This window comes from Podarcis bocagei, assembly GCF_964188305.1.
Source record: "Podarcis bocagei genome assembly, chromosome: 2".
Classification (NCBI taxonomy): Eukaryota; Metazoa; Chordata; class Lepidosauria; order Squamata; family Lacertidae; genus Podarcis; species Podarcis bocagei.
The window spans coordinates 73103355-73127198 of NC_138126.1; the positions used below are offsets into that span (position 1 = coordinate 73103355).

Below are 23844 nucleotides of genomic sequence, written 5' to 3' on the forward strand. Positions count from 1 at the left end.
CGTCACTGCCCCACCAACCTCAGTCTTTGATTCCTCCTAGTCCACTTGCCTTCTTACTTGCAACCAGCCCAGAGGGGGGCTTTGTCTGCTCCCTCCTTCTTAAGTCTCAATTTTGCCCTTGTAGGACTCAGCAGAGGACAATGGAGACAAAAGTTCAATTAATTGGCTCTGACTCCACCTACGTTTGGCCTTCTAGACTTCTGCCCTATCATTGCCAATGGGCACCACCCTCCACGGGCTAGTATCCCCACTGATGACCCACAACTACACATAAGAACCTACACACTTAGCTAATGCTTACCAGGGCTATAGTTATCAAGGCTGCAATCCTGCTCCCACCTGCCTAGGAGTAGGCACTGAACTCAGTGGGGCTTCTGAGTAAATATGTAAAGGCTGTGAAAAGAGCTCCCTAGTTTGGATAGGTGCCAGTCCACTAATTAAAGCCATTTACTCCATTGAGTTTCAATTACTTGGTTAAGCCTATTTTAGAAATACTTTTTGGGGAGGCGGGATGGTTGGTTGGTTGGTTAAAATACCCACAGTGGAGAGAGGAAGAGAGATGAAAAGCATGTCCTCATCCACCCATTTCTCAGCAATAATTACCTATTTGAGGATATTTCTTTTGCTTAAGTGAAAGAAAGTGATTTAAAATGAGATGAATATTTATTTCAAAGCTAAAAAGTGGAGCATAGGCTTTTTGGTGTGTTTTTTTTAAATAGCTTATCTTGGAGAGTAAAGATATAATCTGTCTCCTCCAGCCCATAAAATATGTTTAAAATAAAAAGGGTGTCCAGAGTAAATGCAATAAGAAATAGAGTAACCCCCGCATAGCCGTCATTCTGCATTGAGGATGATAAATTTCTTTGTTGCATTTTATTTTTTATATATACCTATATATTAAAATGTAGATAAAAATTTTAAGCAAAAAAGTGGACTAAACTAATTTAATCCCACACATATTCATATTATTTAGCCAGAATCAATCATTAATGTTATCTTGCTACAACAGATTTGTGAGCCAAATTGTTGATTTTTTAAATAAGACTGCAAGGTTTTCAATCGGACGTGCCACTCATGCATTTAAGTTTAGATGCCCAACCCTAAGGCAGGGTGGAGTTGTTGTGCATTTTGCCATGCCCCTGAGTTATCTCCATCACCCACTTTCCTCATTTACCTGGAGGGAGGGAGGGAGGGAGGGAGGGAGAGAGAGAGAGAGAGAGAGAGAGAGAGAGAGAGAGAGAAATCTTGCTGGCTATGGTTGGTCCAAAGTATGTATTATACCCATTCTGAGGTTCTGTTCTCAGTGGTGTAGGGTAAATTCTCAAGTGCAGTTACTTTTCATGAGAAGCCCCTGCTAAGATTATACAAATTAAAAAACAACTATTTGACTCATGCAGGTTACTTGAGAGTCCATCTCCTCTATCAGCCTGCCCACTCCCTGAGATCTATTGGAAAGGTCTTTCTTTTCCATCACTCATCACTGGCTGAAACATGCTAAGAGGAACCTCTCAGCAGCCACTCTCAGATTGTGGCATGCCTTCCCCATGAGATCCATTGAACCCTGCTCTTCCACGGTTTCTGTTAACTGATTAAAACACGCCTGGTAAAGATTTGTCATGCTTTTGATATGATGTTCGTAGGCTATCATTTTGGAATGCTATTTACCAAACTGATCTCTGTTCTTACACTTTTGTTCTACTTCTTTCATTGGATTGCTTTGTTTTTAATCACTGTGAGTCACCGTGAGTGATGCAAATGCATTGAAAGGATAGGGCATGCATGATCAAAATAAGCAAACCTATTTGAGGGAGCTGAGAGGGTAGAATGGAGACAGTTACCCTGTGTGAACAGTACGCAGGTGAAGGTTTGATGGGATTTGCCGGTCCAAATCGGCCTAGCTTAACCCAACCTTAGGCCAGCAAATGTCCCTCTACCCTCAATGCAAAGGAGAATACAGCTGTTGAGCACTTGTCGCTACCTTGGCTTGTACTCACGGCTCTTATTTCTCAGTTCTGAAGTGGGTAAACTGAGAGGTACACTAGCAGAGGCGACCTGACCTGTTTAGCCACCTGAAGCAGAACAGGAAGGTGCCACCTCCCTCACCGAAGCCTCGCTTACCAGAGTTGTGAAGCTGTGACTTCTGGTAGTATCTCAAGAGTTCCATGAGATCTTGTGAGTGTTGAGATAATTCCAGAAGCTGCCACCACACAACCCTGGCAGTGGTGGCAGGGATGGGAGGGGGGCACTCACAGGAGCACCACCCCACGGGATTCCACTGTTTGAGGGGGCCGCCTCATGGATGAGCTGGCCCTATACACTAGTTTAGCCCTAGTCCTGAGTCATCTTCAGAAGCTGATTCAGGGCCCTCCTTTCTTACCATTTCAAGTTCTGTTCAGTGCTCCAACTACTGGTCCTCATCCCAGAGTTCAGCTGAGTGTAACTCCATTCATGGGAGACCCACACTGCAGTGGGGCAGCATTTCTGCTCATTCCACCAGTGGTGAAAGGGTGGTGGTTGTAGGGCATTATCGCTTCCTATCCCTTTCTCCCTCAGGAGCCTCCACTGGAGTGCAATCTCTGGTAAGAACAGAAGGAACCCTCCCACCTGCAGAAAGGCAACTCTAGAAACCACCCAATATCTTTATGTTGACAGACGTACAACAGGAAGTACAGTGGTACCTTGGCTGTCGAACGGCTTGGCTCCCGAACAAATCGGCTCCCAAACGCCACAAACCCGCACGTGCGAACTTTTTTGGAAGCTCCTGCAGCCAATCGGAAGCCACACCTTAGTTTTCGAATGGTGTCAGGAGTCAAACGGATTCCTGGAACAGATTAAGTTTGAAAGCCAAGGTACCACTGTACTGTAAATTCATTGTATGCAGAAGAGGTAACTACTGATCCCAAGGATATAGCTATAGACACCCACCTTACCCTCTTGATTGCTTCTGAAACATATTCTATGTTTCAATTCTTTTAACTTTCCCTGGGAGCTCATGTTGAGGGGGGGAATCTAATAACAACAGGCCTCAACCCTGCAGCAATTCCAGAGACAAACATCACCACATATAAATGTTAGTCTAACACAATGTTCAATAATATTGCCAAGCGGAATTGAACAGCCTGAGTAATTTTTAGGATTCTATTTTTGCAAATGGATGGAGAAGACACCTTTGTTGGCATCACAGAATTGGGAGATTTTCATTTCTTCCTTAAAATTAGAGCCCAGCGCTATAAGTAGAGCCCTGCTTGCTGATTACTCATGCCAACAGTTTCTGAAGAACACATGCCAGGACATTTCTTCCACAGATAAACATGCTATTTTTGAAACAAAAAAATTTCAGAGCTTGTAAGTAAGCCAACCAGAGAAAGCTCAATAACCTTCCCAAGCAACAAAGCGGACGCACTCCTGGATGTATGTACATGAAAAATAAGTGCTGGTTTATAAATGCAGTGTAGCCTGTTCATGTGTTACTTATCTATTTGTTATTTTATTCAATTTCTTACCTACCCCTTTACCATAAGGTCCCAGGGCTGGCTGCAGTTACAAAAACAAACCAAACTGTTATAAAACACAAAGCACCATGCAAAACCAGTTCTATATACACAACTGATGAGTAGGTCTCCAGCATTTGGATTTCTCTGCAGACAACCTTGAATAGTACATGAAGAGCTGATGGGGCTAACAGTGCACCCCTGCTCTGCCATCAGCAGATAGATAGCCTGCATATGAGTGCCTATGGACTCTCTCTTCACAAAAGGAAAATGGCAGCATCTAGACTTTGGAACTCCCTGCCTATTGATATCAGAACGGCACCTTCACTGTACTCATTTTGGCGCCTGCGAAAAACATTTATTGTTGATTTTCCTTAGTGACAATTTTATCATTTTATCTTTTTTCTAAACCACTTTGAGATTTTTTTTTGTCTGTTTTACAATCAAGCAGTGCATAAATTTTATGAAATAAAAATTTCAAAGGAGTCTGCTACATTCAGCTACTTTATACATACTACTTTATACACACATGTACAATACATACATTTATGGGCAGTAAATAATTGAGCCTGGGTGGTATCTGGCTGGTCTTCTGTGGATTGTGATGCATTTTCTTATACTGTAATGTGTTGATTATATTGTACTGCAATGGCAACTACCCTGGTATTATTGACAAAGCGCAGTATAGAAGTCTTTTAATCAATGGTAACTGAATGTGTGAACTGTATCAATTGAAAAGCGTTGAAGAATGAGGCAACGTGCACATGCTGTCTGTGATGGTCCATTCATGCAAGCAAGTGACTGCTGTGGACTATCAAACATCCAAGTGTGAGTCAAGCCTGAACACGTTCATTTCAATGGAATTTAATTCCAGGTGTCTCTGCATTAAAACTTTGGGTTGGATTTAAAATGTATCTTTCAGAGTTCAATAAGACCATTGAAACTGAACCATGGGTTATTCAGAGATTTCAGTGATCATTTTATATCTCATCCACCCCAAGTCAATAGAATAGGTAGAGGAGGGGAGAGAGATGGTCTCACCCATTGACTTGATTACATGCATGGTATTATCTACTCACTTTAGCTGCTCTAGGGCTGGGCGTTATTTTGACTAATTATTATGGGATAGAAATATGTAACAAAAGCTATCTCAATAAAAAGAGCATTCCAAAGACTAAAGATTCCAATTAAGCAAAAATGTTGAGTCTGGTGCTTCATAAAACACCTGCTCTCCTCCTCCCCTTCACAATTCAGATAAATATTGCATTTGAAACCCTCACAGATTTAAAAACACACACTGCCAGACAGTTGAAATGCCTTGGATAAGCTTGAAGTTCGATGATTTAAGAACCCAATTAAACTGATTTGCTAGCAAGGCCAGTTTCACTGACGGGCTGCGTTTTAAAAATGTTTTATATGCCAACCGTGGCTTAAGCAAGATGAATACGAAGCTCTGTAAATATTTTGTCAACTCAGCTCCAAAGCTTACTGAAGCTGGCACATTAAAAGGGGAAATTCAATATTTTTGACCCACGCAAAACGCTCTTCCTGTAGGAATCGTTCTAGATTTGCTGTACTTACTCAATCCACACAAAGCGCCTGTCGATTGATGGCACTGCCACCTGGGTGATGAGGAGTTAGCACTCACTGTGAGGTGCAAAGCGACTTGCTGTCACAAGTCAGAAATTCCAGCTTAAATTATCCCCCCCCCCTTCTTCAAACAAGCGAGCGTTGGACAAAATTGAGATGCCCGAGAGCATCCAATGGGTGCTGGCGGGGATGAAAACAAGCTCACTAAAGCTCACACCTTTATTCTTCCACAGCCAGAGGTGCTGTTAGCAGGCGTGCCCAACTCCCAGGACTTTTATGCTGGACACCAAATGCAGCAGAAAACTGTGATTGGAGACACTTTGCAGTGATTGCTGATTTGAGTTTTACACTGGCACAGTGGTGCCTCGCAAGACGAAAATAATTCGTTCCGCAAGTCTTTTCGTCTTGCGATGTTTTTCGTCTTGCAAAGCACGGTCCGTCGCAACTGCGCCTCTTCAAGCGGCTTTTTAAAAAAAGCGCGTTTTCGTCTTGCGAAGCAAGCCCATAGGGAAATTCGTCTAGCGAAGCAACGCAAAAACGGAAAACCCTTTCGTCTAGCGAGTTTTTCGTCTTGCGAGGCATTCGTCTTGCGGGGCACAACTGTATTGCTTTATGGCTTGTGTTTTAATTCTGTACACCACTTACTTGGGGGACAAGAGGGGCACTACAGCGTAAATGCCATGGGTCCAAGTAGTAGTCCTTTAATGCTACTCTTTGGAAACAACACTGCAGGCATTAGAAGAACCAATGCAATACAGTGCCTCCAACACAGAGTCGCTCCAGGAAGATACCATGATCGACATCACCAAAAGCTGCAGAGAAATTAAAAGGAATCAGCAGGGTACACTCCCCGCAATTCTTTCTGAAGCAAAGGAGCAGGACAACCAGGACTGTTTCTGCATCACACCCCCAGCTGTGACTGAAATGGGTCTGGATAGCCCACTGAATCCAACTACATCTGCAGTTGGTCAACCACAACCACTGCAACCACCTTGCCCCCCAAAAGGGAAACTGACCACTGGACGATAGATATCCAATATGCCCAGGAAGAGCTTCTTCAGCAGCTATACCACCCCTTTCTTCAAAGTGGTGGGCATCACACCCTCCTAGGGAGGGAACAGCTACTCCTGCACCCACCCAAATCAGCAGCTTCCCACTAGGCAGTATGGGCAGGGTCAAGAGACCACATGGTTGGTTAGCCTAATTCCTGCCAGCATCCTGCCCATGTTCTCAGGCTGCAAGAACTGCAACTGATCCCACAAATGCAGAACAGACAATGCTCCAATAGCTTTTCCAAGGTCTGTTCCAACATGGCACTGAGTTTGGAATGGACATAGCAGGCCGATGTCTAATACCCATGGATGATGGCTACTAACCAGCCCCATTGCCATGTGAAAAAGCTCCATTGGGCAATTCACTAATGATGCAATGGTCATCACCCAGTCCCAATTCATTGCCCAGAGCAATTTGGAAAACAACGGTGCCTTCTGAACTCTACTTAACTGAAGAGCGCCCTTGGGAGCGATCCTGCCATTATCCCACATCTCACTATTCCAGAGAGTTCAGGAATTATTTGCAATGCAGGCAGAGACAGGTCAAAACATTGTGCTGCCCAAAAAGGTTGTTTTTATTTTAAAATACTGCTATCTAGCAACAATTCAGGCAATAATAACTCTTTATTAGCTTGAGGGAGAAAGTGTTTGACATATTTAGATGTTTTCCAGGCACAGACTACAAGACCGTCTGTTTTTATCAGGTAAACATTAGTAATACTGTGAAATAAATGCATGGTTTTTTTTAAAATATTCAAATTACAAGGCTGTTACATAGTTACTTTTGTGAAACAGCATTTTACATAGATTATCTGTAGGAGTAGAAAGTATGATGCTGCAAGAGAACAGAAATTTTGGATGTGGGATGTTTGAATTCTTAATTCAGCCAGAAGATTCAAACCTGAATTCATCCATGCTTGCTGTAGAACCAACTTTAGTTATTGTGAAGACAAAGTAGAAAGAAAGTAGGGCATTTTAGAATTTTTAAAAATAAATTAATCCAGAGGCACATTTTGGTCCCTTCAGCAAGTCAGCAATCTAGCCAGATGCAACAACAATCTTGCACAATATAGTTAAATCAATTTTACAATGAAAACTTGCAATTTATGCTGAAGTTAATTTGTCTAGTACCTCTTAATACCCACCAGAAGTATTATTGAGAACAAAGTCAAAGCACATATCCTCCATGGGTGGTTGGATGGTATCCACTGCCATTTACTCTCCCCCCAAAAAGAGATGGCCAAAAGAGGCCAGCAATAGGCATAAAAGTTGTAAACTGCAAGAATGAGATAGTCTACTCAGTTTCTACAAAAATGAGAACACAGTGACTCAAGCTAAATCTGGAAACAAATAAGTCTCCTTCCTTTCTTACATACACCATAATGCAAGCATGGCAGCTTGTAGTGAAACCTATGTCAGATGCCTACACATCCACTGAAACAGAACTAAATAATTGGCAACTCACTCTGAATATACAAGTAAATCTTAGAGATGGAGAATCACAACAAAAAGGCAAGCTGATGTATCAGCATTTAATAAGTTTCTCCCTCCAAAGGATAAAGGGAAAACCAGGAGCAAGTTTACTCATATCATTGCTGGTAATAGTCTCCCCCCCCCCCAAAAAAAAAATGCACTAGCAATTTATGTACTATTCTTGCTCTTGAAAAGTGCAATACATATATTTTTTGACTGCATACACAGAGTAATATTGCTCAGACTGCATGCAAAGTCAGAAGGTCTGGTTAGTACTGGTACCTGGCAAATACTCTTAAGGCTTTTAGATGGCTTAAAGAGTAGGAATCTTCAGGAAGTTAGTTACAAAGGCCAAATCTTTTAACATGGCAGAATTAACTTGCAAATAATTTATTGTTTTTAATTCAATGAAATGTGTTAAAAGATGGTATCATCTTTAGTGTTATATAGGCAATGTGGTCAAGTGCAAACACAGAACATCTGGAGCCACTACAACCTCTGGGGAGCAATTCCCCCTGTGCAGCTCCTGGTAATTTCCGTGAGGTTTGCACAGGAGAACACCCCAGCAGATCTTGCTTAGCTAGCAGCATGCCCAGCAAAGGCAAATATTGGCTGTAGTTTTAAGTAAGGAGTTGACTAAAATATAAGGCAACAAAACAAGACCATCTACTTCTCTTTTTTAAAAAAAGAAAGACTGGGAAAGGGTGTTTTTTTTTGCTTCTAAAATCAAGTAGAAACTAGTATGTATACAAAAGAATGGTACAACTTTGTGAAAGTCATATTTGTTTTCCCTTTAAGGCAATTTCAAAGTATTTATTATAATATGTAAACTCTTGAAGACCCTGGCAGGACTACCATATAAGCACAACACAACTTCCGTGGCACTGATGGGTGGCATTCAACTAAGTTTGACTTGGAGTAGATCCATTAAAATTTACAAACATGACTATGTCCAGATGTTCCACACAATCACATTTGCTAATAACCAAGTAGCCTTTTCATAGTCTTCTAGAGTTTTGAAAGTTTCTTCACAAACATGTCACCATAGAATACACAATTAAGAGTTCACTTCCTGCAATAAAGTATGGCAGTGACTACAGCCAATACTAAGCTTACCAGCATTTAAGGAGTTGTGGGAACATGATTAACACTCCTCTCACCATCTAACCATAGACTACAGATAGCTAGCTCTGTGTGATCAGCGAAGCAATTCCAGGAGTCTTTAAAGTAGCTGATCTTTTAAATTTGGGAGAAGTCAACTTCAGTCTTGTGTGGCCTATTTTCCCCACCACTAATTGGTTTTAAAATTTATAAAGCACAAATACATACTCCGATGTCTCAACTGTTTCACCTGTGTTCAGTGATCTCAAGTATACACTCACTTAACATAAGAAGTGCTTTGCTGGATTAGATCACAGCCAATCGACATTTTCTGCAAGAATCCCAGTATCAACAAGCAGACCACAGCCTACCCTTCTGGCCATTCCTGCTCCATTTACTCTCTCTAGATTTCGTTCCCCTGAGAAATCCCCTCCACCAGCTATAGCTAAAGGCACAGCCAGACATCACATCTTGGTAAGAGGGCAGGGAACAGCTACTGATCAAAGCTGGCTAGGGAAAAACATACCGCATCCCAGTAAAGCCAGACTTCGGATTTGCATCCTTTTATTCTGTTTCAGTGGGAAGCCAAGTTGCTACACAGGGCATCAAAGCCTCGACCATCACTGGAAATCCTACACAGCTCTGTAAGCTAGAAGGCTATCTTCAGAGCCATAGGGACTAGAAATTGCGTTCTGCCACCACCAATTCTGGGTAAAGGCTTCAGCATCCTCAGAATGCTAAGCTTTAAAATGAAGGCAACCACCACCACCTGTAGTCTGGGTAGAATCCACATAGGACTAGAAACAGGTGGTCCCATAGAGAAAGCGTAGCTTTAACTGCTGTCACTGGGGAAAGGCTCACTGAGAACTATTTTTGGTGGACTACATCTTCAGAAGCCAATGCATTTAGTATGGTACTTAGCGTTGGCTTTAGCATCCTAAAGCCAACGAAAATACATGGCAAAAGAATACAGGCCTTCTTGGGTTGCTGAGGGAAGGGAGAACTTCCAGAAGTTAGCACTGAAGTGTAACCATTTGCTTACTTACCACACTTACTCTGAGGGAGACCAAGTAACTGAAGGCTAGGGGTAAATTTCTGCTAGCAGAGCATGGCTGCTGGACATAAACAAACACATTTCAGACTTACTTTATCAGATTTAACTGCACTGGTAATTGCTGGATACTTAGGCATACCCCCCCCCCCGCGCTTGTACTGATAAAGAAATATGCCTGAATGGACACCACCAGTAGCCTCTTAAGACAGGAGGACTTCCACATTCATATCCATATTCACCAAAATCCTACCATTCATCTCTGCATCAGTTAGAGCCCTTTAGTAGGTTTATTAACAAAAGGCCATAAAACTGACAATTCATTTGACAGATGACGCTGAAGAGCTGATGTGTTATATGAGGGCTTAAGATCCTTGACTTCTTCTATTAGGCTCCAGCCACCAAATGGCAATGATCTTTTTGTTATCGAAGGCCTAGTCTGCCTCAGTAATTTAAAAGGCAAACATTCTGCATCACTTAGCAAAGTGAGAGTCCTGATATTCTGGTTATAAATGTAAAGTACACCACGGTTGTGATTAATACTGGAGGAGGGGAATTATTAAAACCAGCAGTAACATTAGGAAGGACATTCATTAATACTGTGTGTGTGTGTGTGATTATTAAAACCAAGTGTGACATTAGGAAGCCCCCAGGATACCAGCTACAGAGAGGCAAAATAAAATGGAAAGGTGAACAATGCCTCGTAATGTTATCTACAAAATGGCACTGTTTTGCACTATAAAAGACGTGGATTTCCTAAAAAGCTACACTTTGTCAAGGCCTAGCCCACAGCATGAATGTAAGTCAAGGGAAAATACTGACTAGTCTAGGCAAAACAGAGTGCCTTGAATCAAATGTTTAAGAACAATTGACTAAAGACAGCATCCTATTTACACTTGTCTGGGAGTAAGTTCCAGTAGCTCAATGTTCCATTGAGTATACATGCATACAATTGCACTGTAAAGGCAGTATTAAATTGAACTGGGGTATAGATAAAACCACTATTTACCACAGAACTTGCAGTAATGCATTCTAATACCACTATCTGTAACGTGTTTTTAACATGTATATACTTAAGTCACATTATTTACTCAAGCTAAAGGCAATCTTGGGTGTAATAAAGCTAGCTTTGTTTATGGACATTATCCATTATACAACATTAAAAACTTGTAAACTGGAAATAAACAAATTTAGGAAAAGATAAATGTTATTCCCCCCCCCCCCGAAAAAAAGAACCATTTCAAAATGTGTTCCTAGAAGACACATAAAAATATTTTCAGTGGAGTTGATGATTATTACATATGTGTATCAAGGAAAAATAAAATCCTGAATTCTCAGTTTTCTTCCCAACTTGGCTGTTTCCTTAATATCAAAAAATCAAAGGAAGAGCGATAAAAAACAATGGAATTGGTCATTGGTAGAAGAAAGCTAATGTGTAGTATGTTCTTACAGTATCCACACTGGAAGTGTCTGTAGAATTAGAAAATGGTCACTAAAGTTATGGTTGAAAAAACTTCTTTGGCACTATGAAACAGAAGAGATGGGATTAAGAGGGGATCCCATCTGGGTGAGTACTTTATCCAGCCACTGCAGAGGCCCATGAAGATGGATTTCTATCCAGCATGGAGTGCTTGTGACATCTTGCCGATGATATTCTGCTCCCCATCCCTACAAAAAATGGGCAGACATTTAGTGTATATCCAAGAATCACTCTTAAAACAGCCAGTGTTGATTAGTCTAGTAAATTCATTAGAAATTTAAAAAAATGAGTAACACACACACACACCCCTCAAAAAAAGTGTGACACGTCAGAGAAAAGGGAATACAGTGGTACCTTGGGTTACAGACGTTTCAGGTTACAGACTCCGCTAACCCAGAAATAGTACCTCGGGTTAAAACTTTGCTTCAGGATGAGAACAGAAATCGTGCTCCCACGTCAGCGGGAGGCCCCATTAGCTAAAGTGGTGCCTCAGGTTAAGAATGGTTTCAGGTTAAGAACGGACCTTCAGAACGAATTAAGTTCTTAACCCGAGGCACCACTATATAGGTTTATGGAGGGATGGCAGGATACCATATGCTTCTATTCCTCCCACAGAAAAAATCCTACTGTTCAGTAGGATTCCCGGTATACGTTGTTTACTAGGTTTTGCAGATGGAGAAGAATGACGGTTTATTCAAACGAAGCCTTATCCTATTGGAAAGGCCTGCAAATGACGATTGAGAGAATGCATCTGTCCAATTGACACCTGCTTCAGAGCCTGTTACACCGATAAGGAGGACGTGCTTGTTTGAAATACAGGCATCTCCCCATTTATGCGCACTCTATTTGCATGCAACCAGAAGCAGTACCCAGAAACAGGGTCACTCCCTCTGCGTCATTCCCCATTCTGAGGGACGATGGGTTACTTCTGTGACTTTTCTAGATTACATATGGGGAAGAAGCCCTCAAAGCCACAGAAGATTTCCCATTAAAGTTATTGTCCTGGGGAATATACTTCAAAAATCACTCAAACGCACAGGTTATGGCTGGTTCACACCCCTTACCTTCACAAAACTCATCCGAATTGTGCACATTTTGGTGAGCTCGTATACTGCCTCAAATCCATGATTGACCGACTGAGCTAGAAGCTGAGCGAATTCCTGGTTGTTAAAAATTTTCAGGCTGCAGCCGCTAGGAATTTTGCAGACAGTTGTCGGGTGAAATCCATGATGGTAGTTGCAATTCCGACTCTGTACAAATATGCTGCTGTCACTCAGGCATTCGGCATAGACTTCACCACCAACATAGTAGAGATGGACACCTGGAGTCAGGGGAGTGAGAGAAACCCAAACATTTAACAGGGTTATTTGCAGAAATGTTACAGATGTCAGAAAGTCTAGCCGAGTTCCTATTTTTAAAGGGCTCCAGTAGGAATGGTTTCCAGTTATTCTAACACATCAGAGTATACTTGCATTTCTGCCACTGAATATCAGCCACTAGATGTCCTCCTTCCATGAATCAAAGAATAAGATTCTTCAACAAATAATGTTTTTAACCGAGATTACCTAAATATTGCTGGTATTCTATTACTAGGAAACTGTTATTCAGAATCATGAGCCATTTGGCAGGTTAGATCAAAGCATCTGATCAGAAGGCTGCAAGATTTGTCTTTGGTGTGCAATCTGTAGAATCACACTATACGTGGGTGTGGAGATTTGTTCACTGAAAATGCTTCTTTTAGAAACGTTAAGTGGTATTCAGCTACTTTTTACTCATAGTAGACCCACTGAGATTAATGAACATGACAAAGTTAGGTGAAGGAAGGTTTCTTATGATCATACAAAGCACATTTCCACATTACCTTTTCCAATGTGTCTCCTGGTGTTCTCAATTGTTGAGTTGCGATTGACATTGGAGAGCAAACCTAAGCAGAACCTGTTCTTGTTATTAGAAGGATCTGTAAAACCGTCTACTAAAATACTAGTGGAAGATGCAAGAAATGCCTCCCCAACTCGATTGTTTAATTCATAATACACAATTGAACACCAGTGCTTGGGCTCTTCATAGGCCACAGGGTGAACATCTATGAACAAAAGCAAAACATACGGATTTCAGTATTTCCAACACCTAAAGCAATAGTCTCTCCCATACAGTAATAGTTATTAATGCCTTTATTCCTAGGAGCTCAAAGAGTTTCATGGATACCCCCTCCAAAATATTCCAACAGCTCTGCAAAGTAAGCTAGATGGGGAACCAAGTCTCTGATGACAGTGGCATGGCATAGTTCATGTTCACAAGCAGTACATTACGCCAACTTGGGACCATGAAAAATAATTTGTTTTAATCATGCTGAATTACTTATTTCTTTAGGCCACAGCTCAAGTCCATAAAAAATGGAGTTTCAAGAATGTGGCCATTTAAAGCTCCCACACTTAGAAACAAAAACAGTCTTTATATATACACAATTAAAAGTTATTAGTTTGGCTGACTGGTTGTTCACTGAATACTGAAATATCCAATACATGCAGCAGTTTATTCTGAAATGCTGATAACTTGGTCCAACCCTGGGCTCCTTTGGGAGGAAGGGCAGGCTACAAATATTTTTTTGCTCCCCTTATAAAGATCCCTCTGGTGCTGCTCTGTCCACATCCCTGCAAACTCACTACGTATCCAACCCTCAAACACTAACATCCTCAACCCATAACACAATTACCCATGGCTGAAAAGCAAATTGGATGCTGCCCATCCAAAGCCTTCAGTGCCAATGTGCTTTTAAGGGGCAGGGATAAGTGGCAGCTGGGGGAAAAGGCACTTTTGCTTGGTAGGCTATTCTCTTCTCTATAAAATTTCAACTGCAAAATATTGACAAGTCTACAAAATGCATTGTTCACCTCACCTCTACTGGAAATATTTGGCATTATCTGAGAGATCATATTATTGCTTGTGTCCATAGACTGTGAATTATCTTGCCCCATTTGATCTTCAGGAGGCATATATGCTGGTGGTGGTGTATCTGCTATAAAGAAAAATAAGGAATTTGAGCAAAGTGAGAACATTTAATCCAGCCTAATCACAGCTCCTGTTACCCCTACAAAATCAATTGTTCCTCCCACTTCAGGGTCATCCTTCCTTACTACCTCCTCACTCTCCACCTTCAATTTTTCTACTTCCTTTGAAATCTTTCTCTGTAAATAAACTGCTTTCTAAATACTTGGTTGACCAGATTGTCTGTGTTTCTTTCCCCTATGTGCACATGTACTTTCCCCACTCGACAGCCCTCTGGGCCACAACCTAACCAATAAGTCTTGCCCGTCTCATTCTTCCTGCTCTAGTGATCATCATCAGGAAGGCAGTCTTGGTCAGGTTCTCACACTGAGACTATTGACTAAAAATGCTTGGAAGCAGTGTCACCAACATCAATGGGACCAAACAAAATTCAGTATATTGAGAACAACCTATAAGATGTTGCTTCCAATTTTGCCATTGCAGTGATTTACCACTCCCTAGTTCCCTGCCCTTCTCTTTTCTGGTTAGGATTGCACTGTAAAGCCGCCTGGTCTTCCCCTCCCTATATGCTTCATGTGTGTGAGTGTGTGCTTGGAGTTTAATGTGGAGAATCACTTAAGCTTCCGATCCCCATTTCACAGTCGGAAGTGGCAGCACTGTTCCCAGATTGTTGTATCTCCATCACTCCTATAACTCCCAATTGCGGTAACTTCCCTGTTTCTCCTGTTCTAAAACAAACAAAAAATTATCTCCAATTCTGCTCTCAAACTTGGCTTTTCCTCCCAGCACTTTCCTAAAACTGCCCTTACCAAAAAAATAGCCTACCAATTCAATTATCTCTGTAGTCTTAGTCATCTGTGCAGCATGTGATATATAGCTGATGACTTTTGCCCTAAGTCCCCACTTAGCTCTTCACCTGTATAATCATTCTTTTAATCTCTACATATGGGGAGACACTTCCTCGTGGATCTGTTTTTAGCTCTCTTGCTGTCCCTCCCCCCCAACACCCCCTCACCAGGTGTATCCCATTCCATGAGTTTCAGTACCATCTATAGGCTTCTGATAGCGTTCTTCATCTTTACCCTGAATTTCCTCCCTTCATCCAATCTCCCATCTCCAAGTACTTTTCATAATTTGGTTTGGATGTTTTGTCAACATCTCAAGTTCAATATGTGGAGGCCAAGCTTCTTATCTTTCCTCTCAAGCCCTTCTTTTGTCACCTCACTTTCCATGTCCAGTGACATTATCGCCATCTACCCTGCTGAGTAGGCACATAGCCTTGGCTTTCTCTTTGACTTCTCTCTTCCTTTACCACATAATCCGCAATTTAGTGTATCACTGCTGTGTAATGTTAGTGCTCCCTTTGTAACGTTACAGAAAACAAACAAACAAACAAATAAAAGTCGTCCTTCTCTGTCACCTCAGCAAAAATTCTGGTCCATGCATTGGTCTTTATCTTATTATCTGAAATGTTTTTTGGGTGTTTCCAAGAGACATATATTACAGCGCATATACAGTGGTACCTTGGGTTAAGTACTTAATTCGTTCCTGAGGTCCGTTCTTAACCTGAAACTGTTCTTAACCTGAAGCACCACTTTAGCTAATGGGGCCTCCTGCTGCCACTGCGCTGCCGGAGCCCAATTTCTGTTCTTATCATGAAGCAAAGTTCTTAACCTGAAGCACTATTTCTGGGTTAGCGGAGTCTGCAGCCTGAAGCGTCTGTAACCCGAGGTACCACTGTACAACAAACCAACTTTTTTTTATATAAACCCCGGGCCAATACAATAACATGGCAGACCGAAGCGATCATCAAGTTGCAGCACAGGTGTGGGGAACGTTTCACCCTTCAGATGTTACTAAATTACAACTCCCATCAATCCCCCACAACATGGACAATGGCCAGGGATGATGGGACTTGTAGTTCACTGACACCTGGAGGCTGAAAGGTTGCCCACACCAGTTTTAGCAGTTCATATCCACTGGTCTTCAATACTAACACTAACTAATTTCAAAGGCACCCATGCGTTTGTGAAGGAACCATTCATGGGAATCCTCAACTAATGTGCAGAGTGGGTCCAGGCTCTAGTTTTGCCTAGACTATGGAAATCTACTACTTCCTGACTTTCTATTGCCTTGACTTTGTCCTCTCACCTTTATCCAGAACTGTTATCAAAAACATTCACCTCTCTCACCACTCTGACCATGTGATGCCCTTCCTTGAATTTCTACACTCCCTTCCTGTTTATTCCTAGAGCCAGCATAAATTTCTCACCCTTATTTTCAAACCCCACCAAAGCCTTGCACCACCTGATCTTTTTGCTTTTATATCCCAAGAAACATATGATACCCACTCATTCAGCTTCACCATGCTTGGCCAACCTAGGAAGCAACACAACTTTTTCTCCCTATTTTACTACATTCACCTATTTTACTACATTCAAAACACAACACACTCTCAGAAACCCCACCTTTTCCTTGAAGACTTTGGGCACAACCTCCTAGTTCCTATGTTCTCCATAACTAAAATAAAAGTACATGCAACTGCAATAACCATACAATCTTCTCCTGCATGCCTCACTTCCATTCCCCTCTTTTTCCTCAATTGTCTCCCTAGTGTCGCTGTCTACATTAAGCTGGGACAGAGATCTTTCCTCTCGTTGTTTGTGTAGCACCATGCATATGGGTCACACTAAATAAATAACAGTAGAATGGTTTATGCTTTCTCCAAACTCTTAGTCTTGTGTCTTCTGTCTCACTACCCATTCAAATCAGAAGTGTATGCAGAAATATAGTGGTACCTCGCAAGACGAATGCCTCGCAAGACGGAAAACTTGCTAGACGGAAGGGTTTTCCGTTTTTTGAGCTGCTTCGCAAGACGATTTTCCCTATGGGCTTGCTTCACAAGACGGAAACGTCTTCCAAGTTTGTTTCCTTTTTCTTAACACCGCTAATACAGTTGCAACTTGACTCCGAGGAGCAACTCATAGAAAGCGGTGTGGTAGCCTTTTTTGAGGTTTTTAAAGACTTTGGTGATTTTTGAAGCTTTTCCAAAACTTTCCCGACACCGTGCTTCGCAAGACGGAAAAAATCGCAAGACGACAAAACTCGCGGAACGAATTAATTTCGTCTTGCGAGGCACCACTGTACATAAAACAGCAAAATTCTCAAATAGCTGAATTATTTGTTCTCTTTAATTTTCTTTCATTCCTTCACAAGATTACCATAGATTCCAGCGTATAAGGCGACTTTTGAACCCCAGAAAATCTTATCCAAAGTCGGGGGTCGCCTTATACACTGGGTATGGGCGGCACGGAGCAGAGTTCACCCCCTGCTGCAGCGGCGGCAGCTCCGAAGCAGCAGCAGCGGTCTCAGCTCCGCGCTGGGAGAAAGCCGCCCAGCGCGGAGCTGAGCCTGCCCCCTGTTGCTGCCCAGCGTATTAGGTGACTTGGCTTATAAGACAAATCCCCAAATTACAGCTGCCAATTTGGGGGGTCATCTAATATGCTCAGTCGCCTAATACGCCGGAATCTACGGTAATTCCAAAGCTTCAAATGATGTGTCCGTAATAAATATGACAAAATGCAAAGCAGGAACTCTGAAATGTAATTCTAACTCCCTCTGGCTTCATACTACAAGTTTTACTTTTCAATTAGCATCACACAGATAAGCTTTTACCTGGTAGCTGAAATGGACTAGAAGGTCCGGAACTGGCTGGCGAATTTGGGTAAGTACTGCCGCCTGGAGAAGGTGGATACGGACTACTTGGAGAAATGGGAAATGGAGTGCTGTTAGGCTGCTGGAACGAATCTGGAAAAGTAGCATTGTGTGGCATGTGCGGTTCATTGTGACTCAGGTTCCTGAACTGAACCAGAAGGCTATGCTGTGGGTTGAATTCACTATGCCTTGGCACCAATACTGGAGGTAGAACTGAAAAGGAAGAAAACAATATAAACCTAAGATTAGTGTTTTTAGTTAACAGCCCTGAAGATGTCCGTTTGCCTATAGCAGTAGAAGTGCTAAGTGTTGAAGACACAGACAGAAGAACGTGCCTTAAGCACACACTGTCAAAACACTGGAAAAAATCTGGTTGCATGTCCCATAGCAATCCAACAAGGTAAGAGGTGCCTCTCACTAACAAATGGCGAACAGCAGGGGTGGGGAAACATTTCCAGGCCATGGGGTACATTGCATTCTGAGCAACTTTTGAGGGACCACATGCCAGTGGTGGATAGGGTCAGAGCAAAAAAGCTTGCTTCTATGTTTAGCATCAGAAATCACGTTTCAAAAAGCATAGAGTTTAACAGATGGACAATGCAAGGTAGACATATAGCATCAATGTTCCCCAAGACAAAAGAAACCTCAAGGACCGCCTCTCCCCATGTGGGCCTACCAGGACCCTGCAATCATCATGATGCCCTTCTTTGTGTGCCTCCTCCACAAGAGGTCCAGAAGGTGGAAACATAAGAACAGGCCTTTTCTGCAGTGGTTCCCTATTTGTGGAACGCTCGTCCCCAGGGTGGCTCACCTGGCGCCCTCATTATACACCATTAGGTGCCAGAATAAAACATTCCTCTTCAACATCCTTTTAAATGTGGGGTTTTTGGGGAAGGGGTATTTGTTTGGTTTGTTCTTGGTTTTACTGTGTATTTTGAACTTGTATTTTTATGCTGTGAACCACCCTGACATCTTCAGATGAAGAGGGGTATACAAATTTAATAAATAATAATTTCACTTTGTAAAAGAAAGTTCAGATACACCAATCTTCCTCATATTCACCTGACAGCAAACCTATACGTGCTTTCCTGGGAGTCAAGTCTCACTCAACACAATGGCACTATCTTCTAAGTAGACATGCACTGCAAATCACATTACAGTTTGAACACTTTGTGGTGAAAGCAATGCCATAACATTCAAACGCACCTGGGCTCTCTACCCTTTTGTAATGATATGGATTGATGCAGACTTCCTTCTGCTTAGATCCAAAAGGAAATTCACAAACGTCCAACGGCTTCAGCTCGTGATGACTCTGCAGGTCAGGCCATCGCCAAACACGACAGTAAATAACATGAGGAAGGCCCTTGCGGTGAGAAACTTGAAGTCGCCCATCTAACGAACGAGGAATAGTAACGCATTTACTGGGTTGTCCAGGACTGCTCAGTGCTTTCTCCAGCTCCTCCATGGCTCCTTTTTTCTTTTTCAGTTTTTTAACCAGAGCATCGACTGCTTTTTCTGCCCATTTTTCCTCTTCATCGCCTTGTTTCCAGCCCAAAAGACGCTTTACAGCTGGGCTAGTAAAAGAGAACAGGCTGGCCATTGACGTCATTTGACAAGTGTTCAAGCAAGTTTTGGAACTGAACTGAAGATTCTCAGGCACAACAGCAGCTGGGTAGCTGCTGCTGTACAGCAGCAACTGGGTTTTTTCTTTAATCCAGTGAAGTTTCTTCTTAGGCCTGTTAGAAATAATTACAGTCCATTAGTTGTTGCCATCTTACCAGAGAGACTAAGGCAAAGAGATATAGGCTAACCAGGAACTTATAAAGGCCATTCCATTTATATCACACACTATAAAGTAGATTCAGTAATTGGTTTTTAATATTTCCCAGTTTCACACTACATACAAGCCAAAAGGGTTGTATCTACCTCAGTCATGCTTACAGCAGACCCACTGAAATCAAGTTAAGTCATGATTTCTCTAAGCACGAATAAGACTGCAGTCCTAACCCCACTTAGGTGGGAGTGAGTCCACTAAATTCAGCATATCTTAGTTCTGAGTACAGTCATACCTCATGTTACGTCTGGGTTACTTCCGGGTTTCGCTGCTCGTGCATGCACAGATGCACAAAATGAAGTCACGTGCATGCGCAGAAGCAGCAAATTGCAACCCGCACATGCGCAGACGCGGGTTGCATTATTTTCATGTTGCAAACAGGCCTCCGGAACGGATCCCGTTCGCAACCAGAGGTACCACTGTAGTCATGATCAAGACTGTGCTGTAAGTCTGAAACCAACCCAAAGATTGATGTCCCTTATTAGGACAGTTACATCTATTAGGAGGAAAGCTTCAATACATTGGTGGTTCAGAAGAACACTTGCCATTAATAACTAAGCACTATGTAACAGAACTAGTGCGGTGCAATGTGAAAGAACCAGTTTAAAAGTCACTTCTGTTCTCCTTATGTGTTTTAATTCCTGTGTCAAAACCAAAGAAATGCATATTAAGAGCTGTGTTGGAATAAATACCAATCGCTCGTTGCTTCAAAACAGTTATATATTAAAACAAAACAGGTAACAGTAACGAATTGCTCCTTTTATATTACCAACAAGGACCAACTGCAACTTCAAAAAAATAAAAAATAAAAGGGGAGTAATGATGACAAACGGAACTAGTGTGCTGTGGCAACATGTTGATAAGACCTCATAAAATCCCAGAAGAATACTCAACAAGTACAGACACAGACAATAGGCAGCTGGCAAAAAGCAAGCACTAAACAAAGAAAAAGGATGTCAATAACAAAGTGAGTTCCGGTTCTGCTACAGAAACTGCCAAATATTGTCTTTGGGACTTCTGATAAACCATAGCAAGTCAAAACAGCTAGCTTGCTCTGGAACATTTTCATTCCCCCCCCTCCAAATCTGTAATACTCAGCAAAGGAAAGCTAGGTGCTTCCCTGTTACCTACCTTGTTACAACAGCGGCTACCTGTTCTGCTAGGCAAGGGAACACAGCAAAGCATTGTGCTCCCTTCCTCATCAGAAGGAAGCCACTTTCCAACATCTGCAGTCTGTCACCTTCATCTCTCCAGAAGTGGGACTGCAGTTTGCGTGCCTAGACAAGATGCACACAAAGTGCACCCAGGAGCAGCACTCACCTGTATCGCTCACCATGCTTCCCTAGTTAAGAAAACTGATATGGGCGCCACGGTTGCTGCCAATCCCAAGTATATACACTGCGTATGAGCAATATGCCCTCCAGGCGTTGCTGGAGTACACACCTCCCACCATCTCTGAACACTGGCCACGCTGGCTGGGACTGCTGGGAGTTGGAGTCCCAACATCTGGAGGACACCATATTGGCTGCTCCTCCTATCGCATTACCACAACAAACCAAATGCAGGACCCAAGGGGGAAAGGGACGCAGCAATTTCCCCAGCCAACATCCAGCCTTCCTGAACAAGATGCCTCTGTCCTAGGGGTGCACCTTGGAGGCTCACACGCCTCAACACACAAGCAAAAAAACCCATTGCGTGTAGAAAAACGTGGGGTATGTGTTTGTCTGGAGGAAAGAGAGCGGAAATCCATTCAGTCGCGAGAGATAAGAGTCCCCACCTAAACTTCCAAGCACGGGCCTGGAGCATGCTTTGCACCCCATTTGCTGCAGAAAAAAGCTCCAGCCAATGCATTCCCCCCAAAAAAGCATTTTGTACGTTGCAGCAGCCCCACATAACGTACTCCTGTTTGGTACTAGCGCAGGCCGCGCAGCCAGGCTGGAGTCCCACCCGTGGGAGGGGGGCTGGACGGGGGGGGGCCTTAGAATCTGCCGGCCGCTTGCTTGCTTACTCACGAGGAGGCTCTTCCTCTCTTGCTTCCCTTGCGCGCGCGCGCACACACACACAAAGGGAGCCTCCGCCGCGGCGCGAGGCCGGGCTCTGCGCCTTCTCCCCAAGCCAACTGCGGCTCCCCAGCCCGCCGCGCTTGAAGCGAGGAGAACCCTCCGCGGAAGCAGAGTTCAGGGGGGAGGGAAGAGAGAGAGAGAGAGCGGAAGGAACGAACGGAGGGTCCTTCTGCCTCCCTCCCTCCGTCCCCCAACCCGTCCCTCCAAAGAACCCACTTACCGCCCGACGAGCGGCGAAGGAGGGCAGGAGAAGCCCCAAGCCAAGGGGACCACGGTCCGATCGGAGGGGGGGGAGAGGAGGAGGAGCCGAGCAGGCTCACGAGAGCAGAGAGCTCACGTGACCAGCAAGAGGCAAGCGCTGGCTGGCTCGGCCTGCGCTGCCACTCAGCCGCCTTCGGCCAGTGGCGTGCGAGGAGGGGAGGGCGGGAGCTCGCTGTAGTTGGGCGGGGGGAGAAGGAGAGGCGGCGTGAAAAAGCGGGTCGCTTGCGCTGCTGCAGGCTTTTGGGTGGATAACGTTTGAATTGCTTTCACCTGAGGATACTTACTATGATTATGACTTCCGGTCATTTTTGCCATTTTGGCGTAATCCGTCAATTTAATCTGCCATTCTTCTCTGGTTGGGACTTCGTTTTCAATCTCTGGGCCAATAACATCTGTGCAACTGGTTGCATACATAAATAATATTTTCTGCTCCCTTGGGATTTTGGCACCTACATATACATTTATATTTCTGGCATCTCTTTTTCTAGGAAAATAGCACTGTGTGTGGCACAGCTGCACAGGCATAACAACCCTGGCTTGTGAAAGTCAGCAACAAGTGCCAGACAGTGGTAGCTGGTAATATTTTTTTACATAGTATGGCTGCAGTTTGTTTGGAAGTTGCCGTTGCAGTAGGTGCTTGTACAGCCTCTTATTTAGGAAAGTGTGCAATTATGCAGAGTGCATTGATTCCTCTCTTTCTAAAAGAAATCAGTTATTCTCTCTACCTGTATGAACATGGAAATAGCTCCCATGGAAGAGGCCCCAAGTATGATTTTCAGACAATATGGACTCCATACATCTTACTTAGAAGTTTAGCCATATCACATGCCATGTGGTTTTGAATTTTATGTACTGTTTACATTGTTATTTAGAGTAAAGGAGCGTGATATCACAGAGGAAAAGCTGGAAAGCAGAGAGGCAGAGCAATGGTTGATTTCTGTTTGAATGCAAGGCTATGGCTATGGAAGAAACGAGACCCTTTTGGGGGGGGGTAATGCTGTGAACCCCACTATCGCAGGCTCAGTTTGTATATATCTGTGTAAATAAACCATAGATCATAAAGACAAAATAAACCATAGATCATAAAGATACCACCATCTCCGCTGGGCCTCATTTCCAAAAGGAACCATGAATCCTGGGTAAAGCACGCCTGGAACCCCTGGAATCTCACAACCACTCAGAGATTTGGGTGGCACACAACAATACATTTGAAAGGTATTAGGATCTTTGAAATACGGTGGTACCTCGGGTTACATATGCTTCAGGTTATATACGCTTCAGATTACAGACTCTGCTAACCCAGAAATAGTACCTTGGGTTAAGAACTTTGCTTCAGGATGAGAACAGAAATCGTGCGGCAGCAGCAGGAGGCCCCATTAGCTAAAGTGGTGCTTCAGGTTAAGAACAGTTTCAGGTTAAGGATGGACCTCCAGAACAAATTAAGTACGTAGCCAGAGGTACCACTGTAAAATGGATACATTTGCAAAATATGTCAAGCCAGCAAAGACCAAAACAAATCATTACAGTGGTACCTCAGGATGTGAACGGGATCCGTTCCAGAGATGTGTTCACATCCCGAATGGAACGCAAGAAACGACAGCGCCTTTTGGCGCTTCCATGCATGTGCGTGACGTCATTTTGAGCGTTTGCACATGCACAAGCGGCAAAAACCAGAAGTAATGTGCTCCATTACTTCCGGGTTGCCGCGGAGCGCAACCCGAACACGCT

General features: G+C 43.1%; 1 protein-coding gene across 2 annotated transcripts; it reads right to left on the reverse strand.

Moving 5' to 3' along the window:
• Positions 1-6684: 6684 nt before the first annotated feature.
• Positions 6685-22212, reverse strand: SMAD5 (SMAD family member 5). Of its 2 annotated transcripts, XR_014005691.1 has the most exons (8): positions 22076-22212; positions 19165-19694; positions 17920-18171; positions 14135-14254; positions 13100-13321; positions 12303-12559; positions 9841-11426; positions 6685-9805 (listed from the first exon to the last, which is right to left on the reverse strand). XR_014005691.1 is itself a non-coding variant. In XM_081185627.1 (7 exons), the coding sequence occupies exons 2-7, from the start codon at positions 19565-19567 to the stop codon at positions 11283-11285; spliced, it is 1398 nt and encodes a 465-aa protein (XP_081041753.1). In that variant the 5' UTR covers positions 19568-19694; positions 22076-22212; the 3' UTR covers positions 6685-11282. The 2 variants fall into 2 exon arrangements, 1 of the variants encoding a protein (XP_081041753.1); XM_081185627.1 differs by having other exon boundaries at positions 6685-11426.
• Between the last annotated feature and the right edge of the window lie 1632 nt (positions 22213-23844).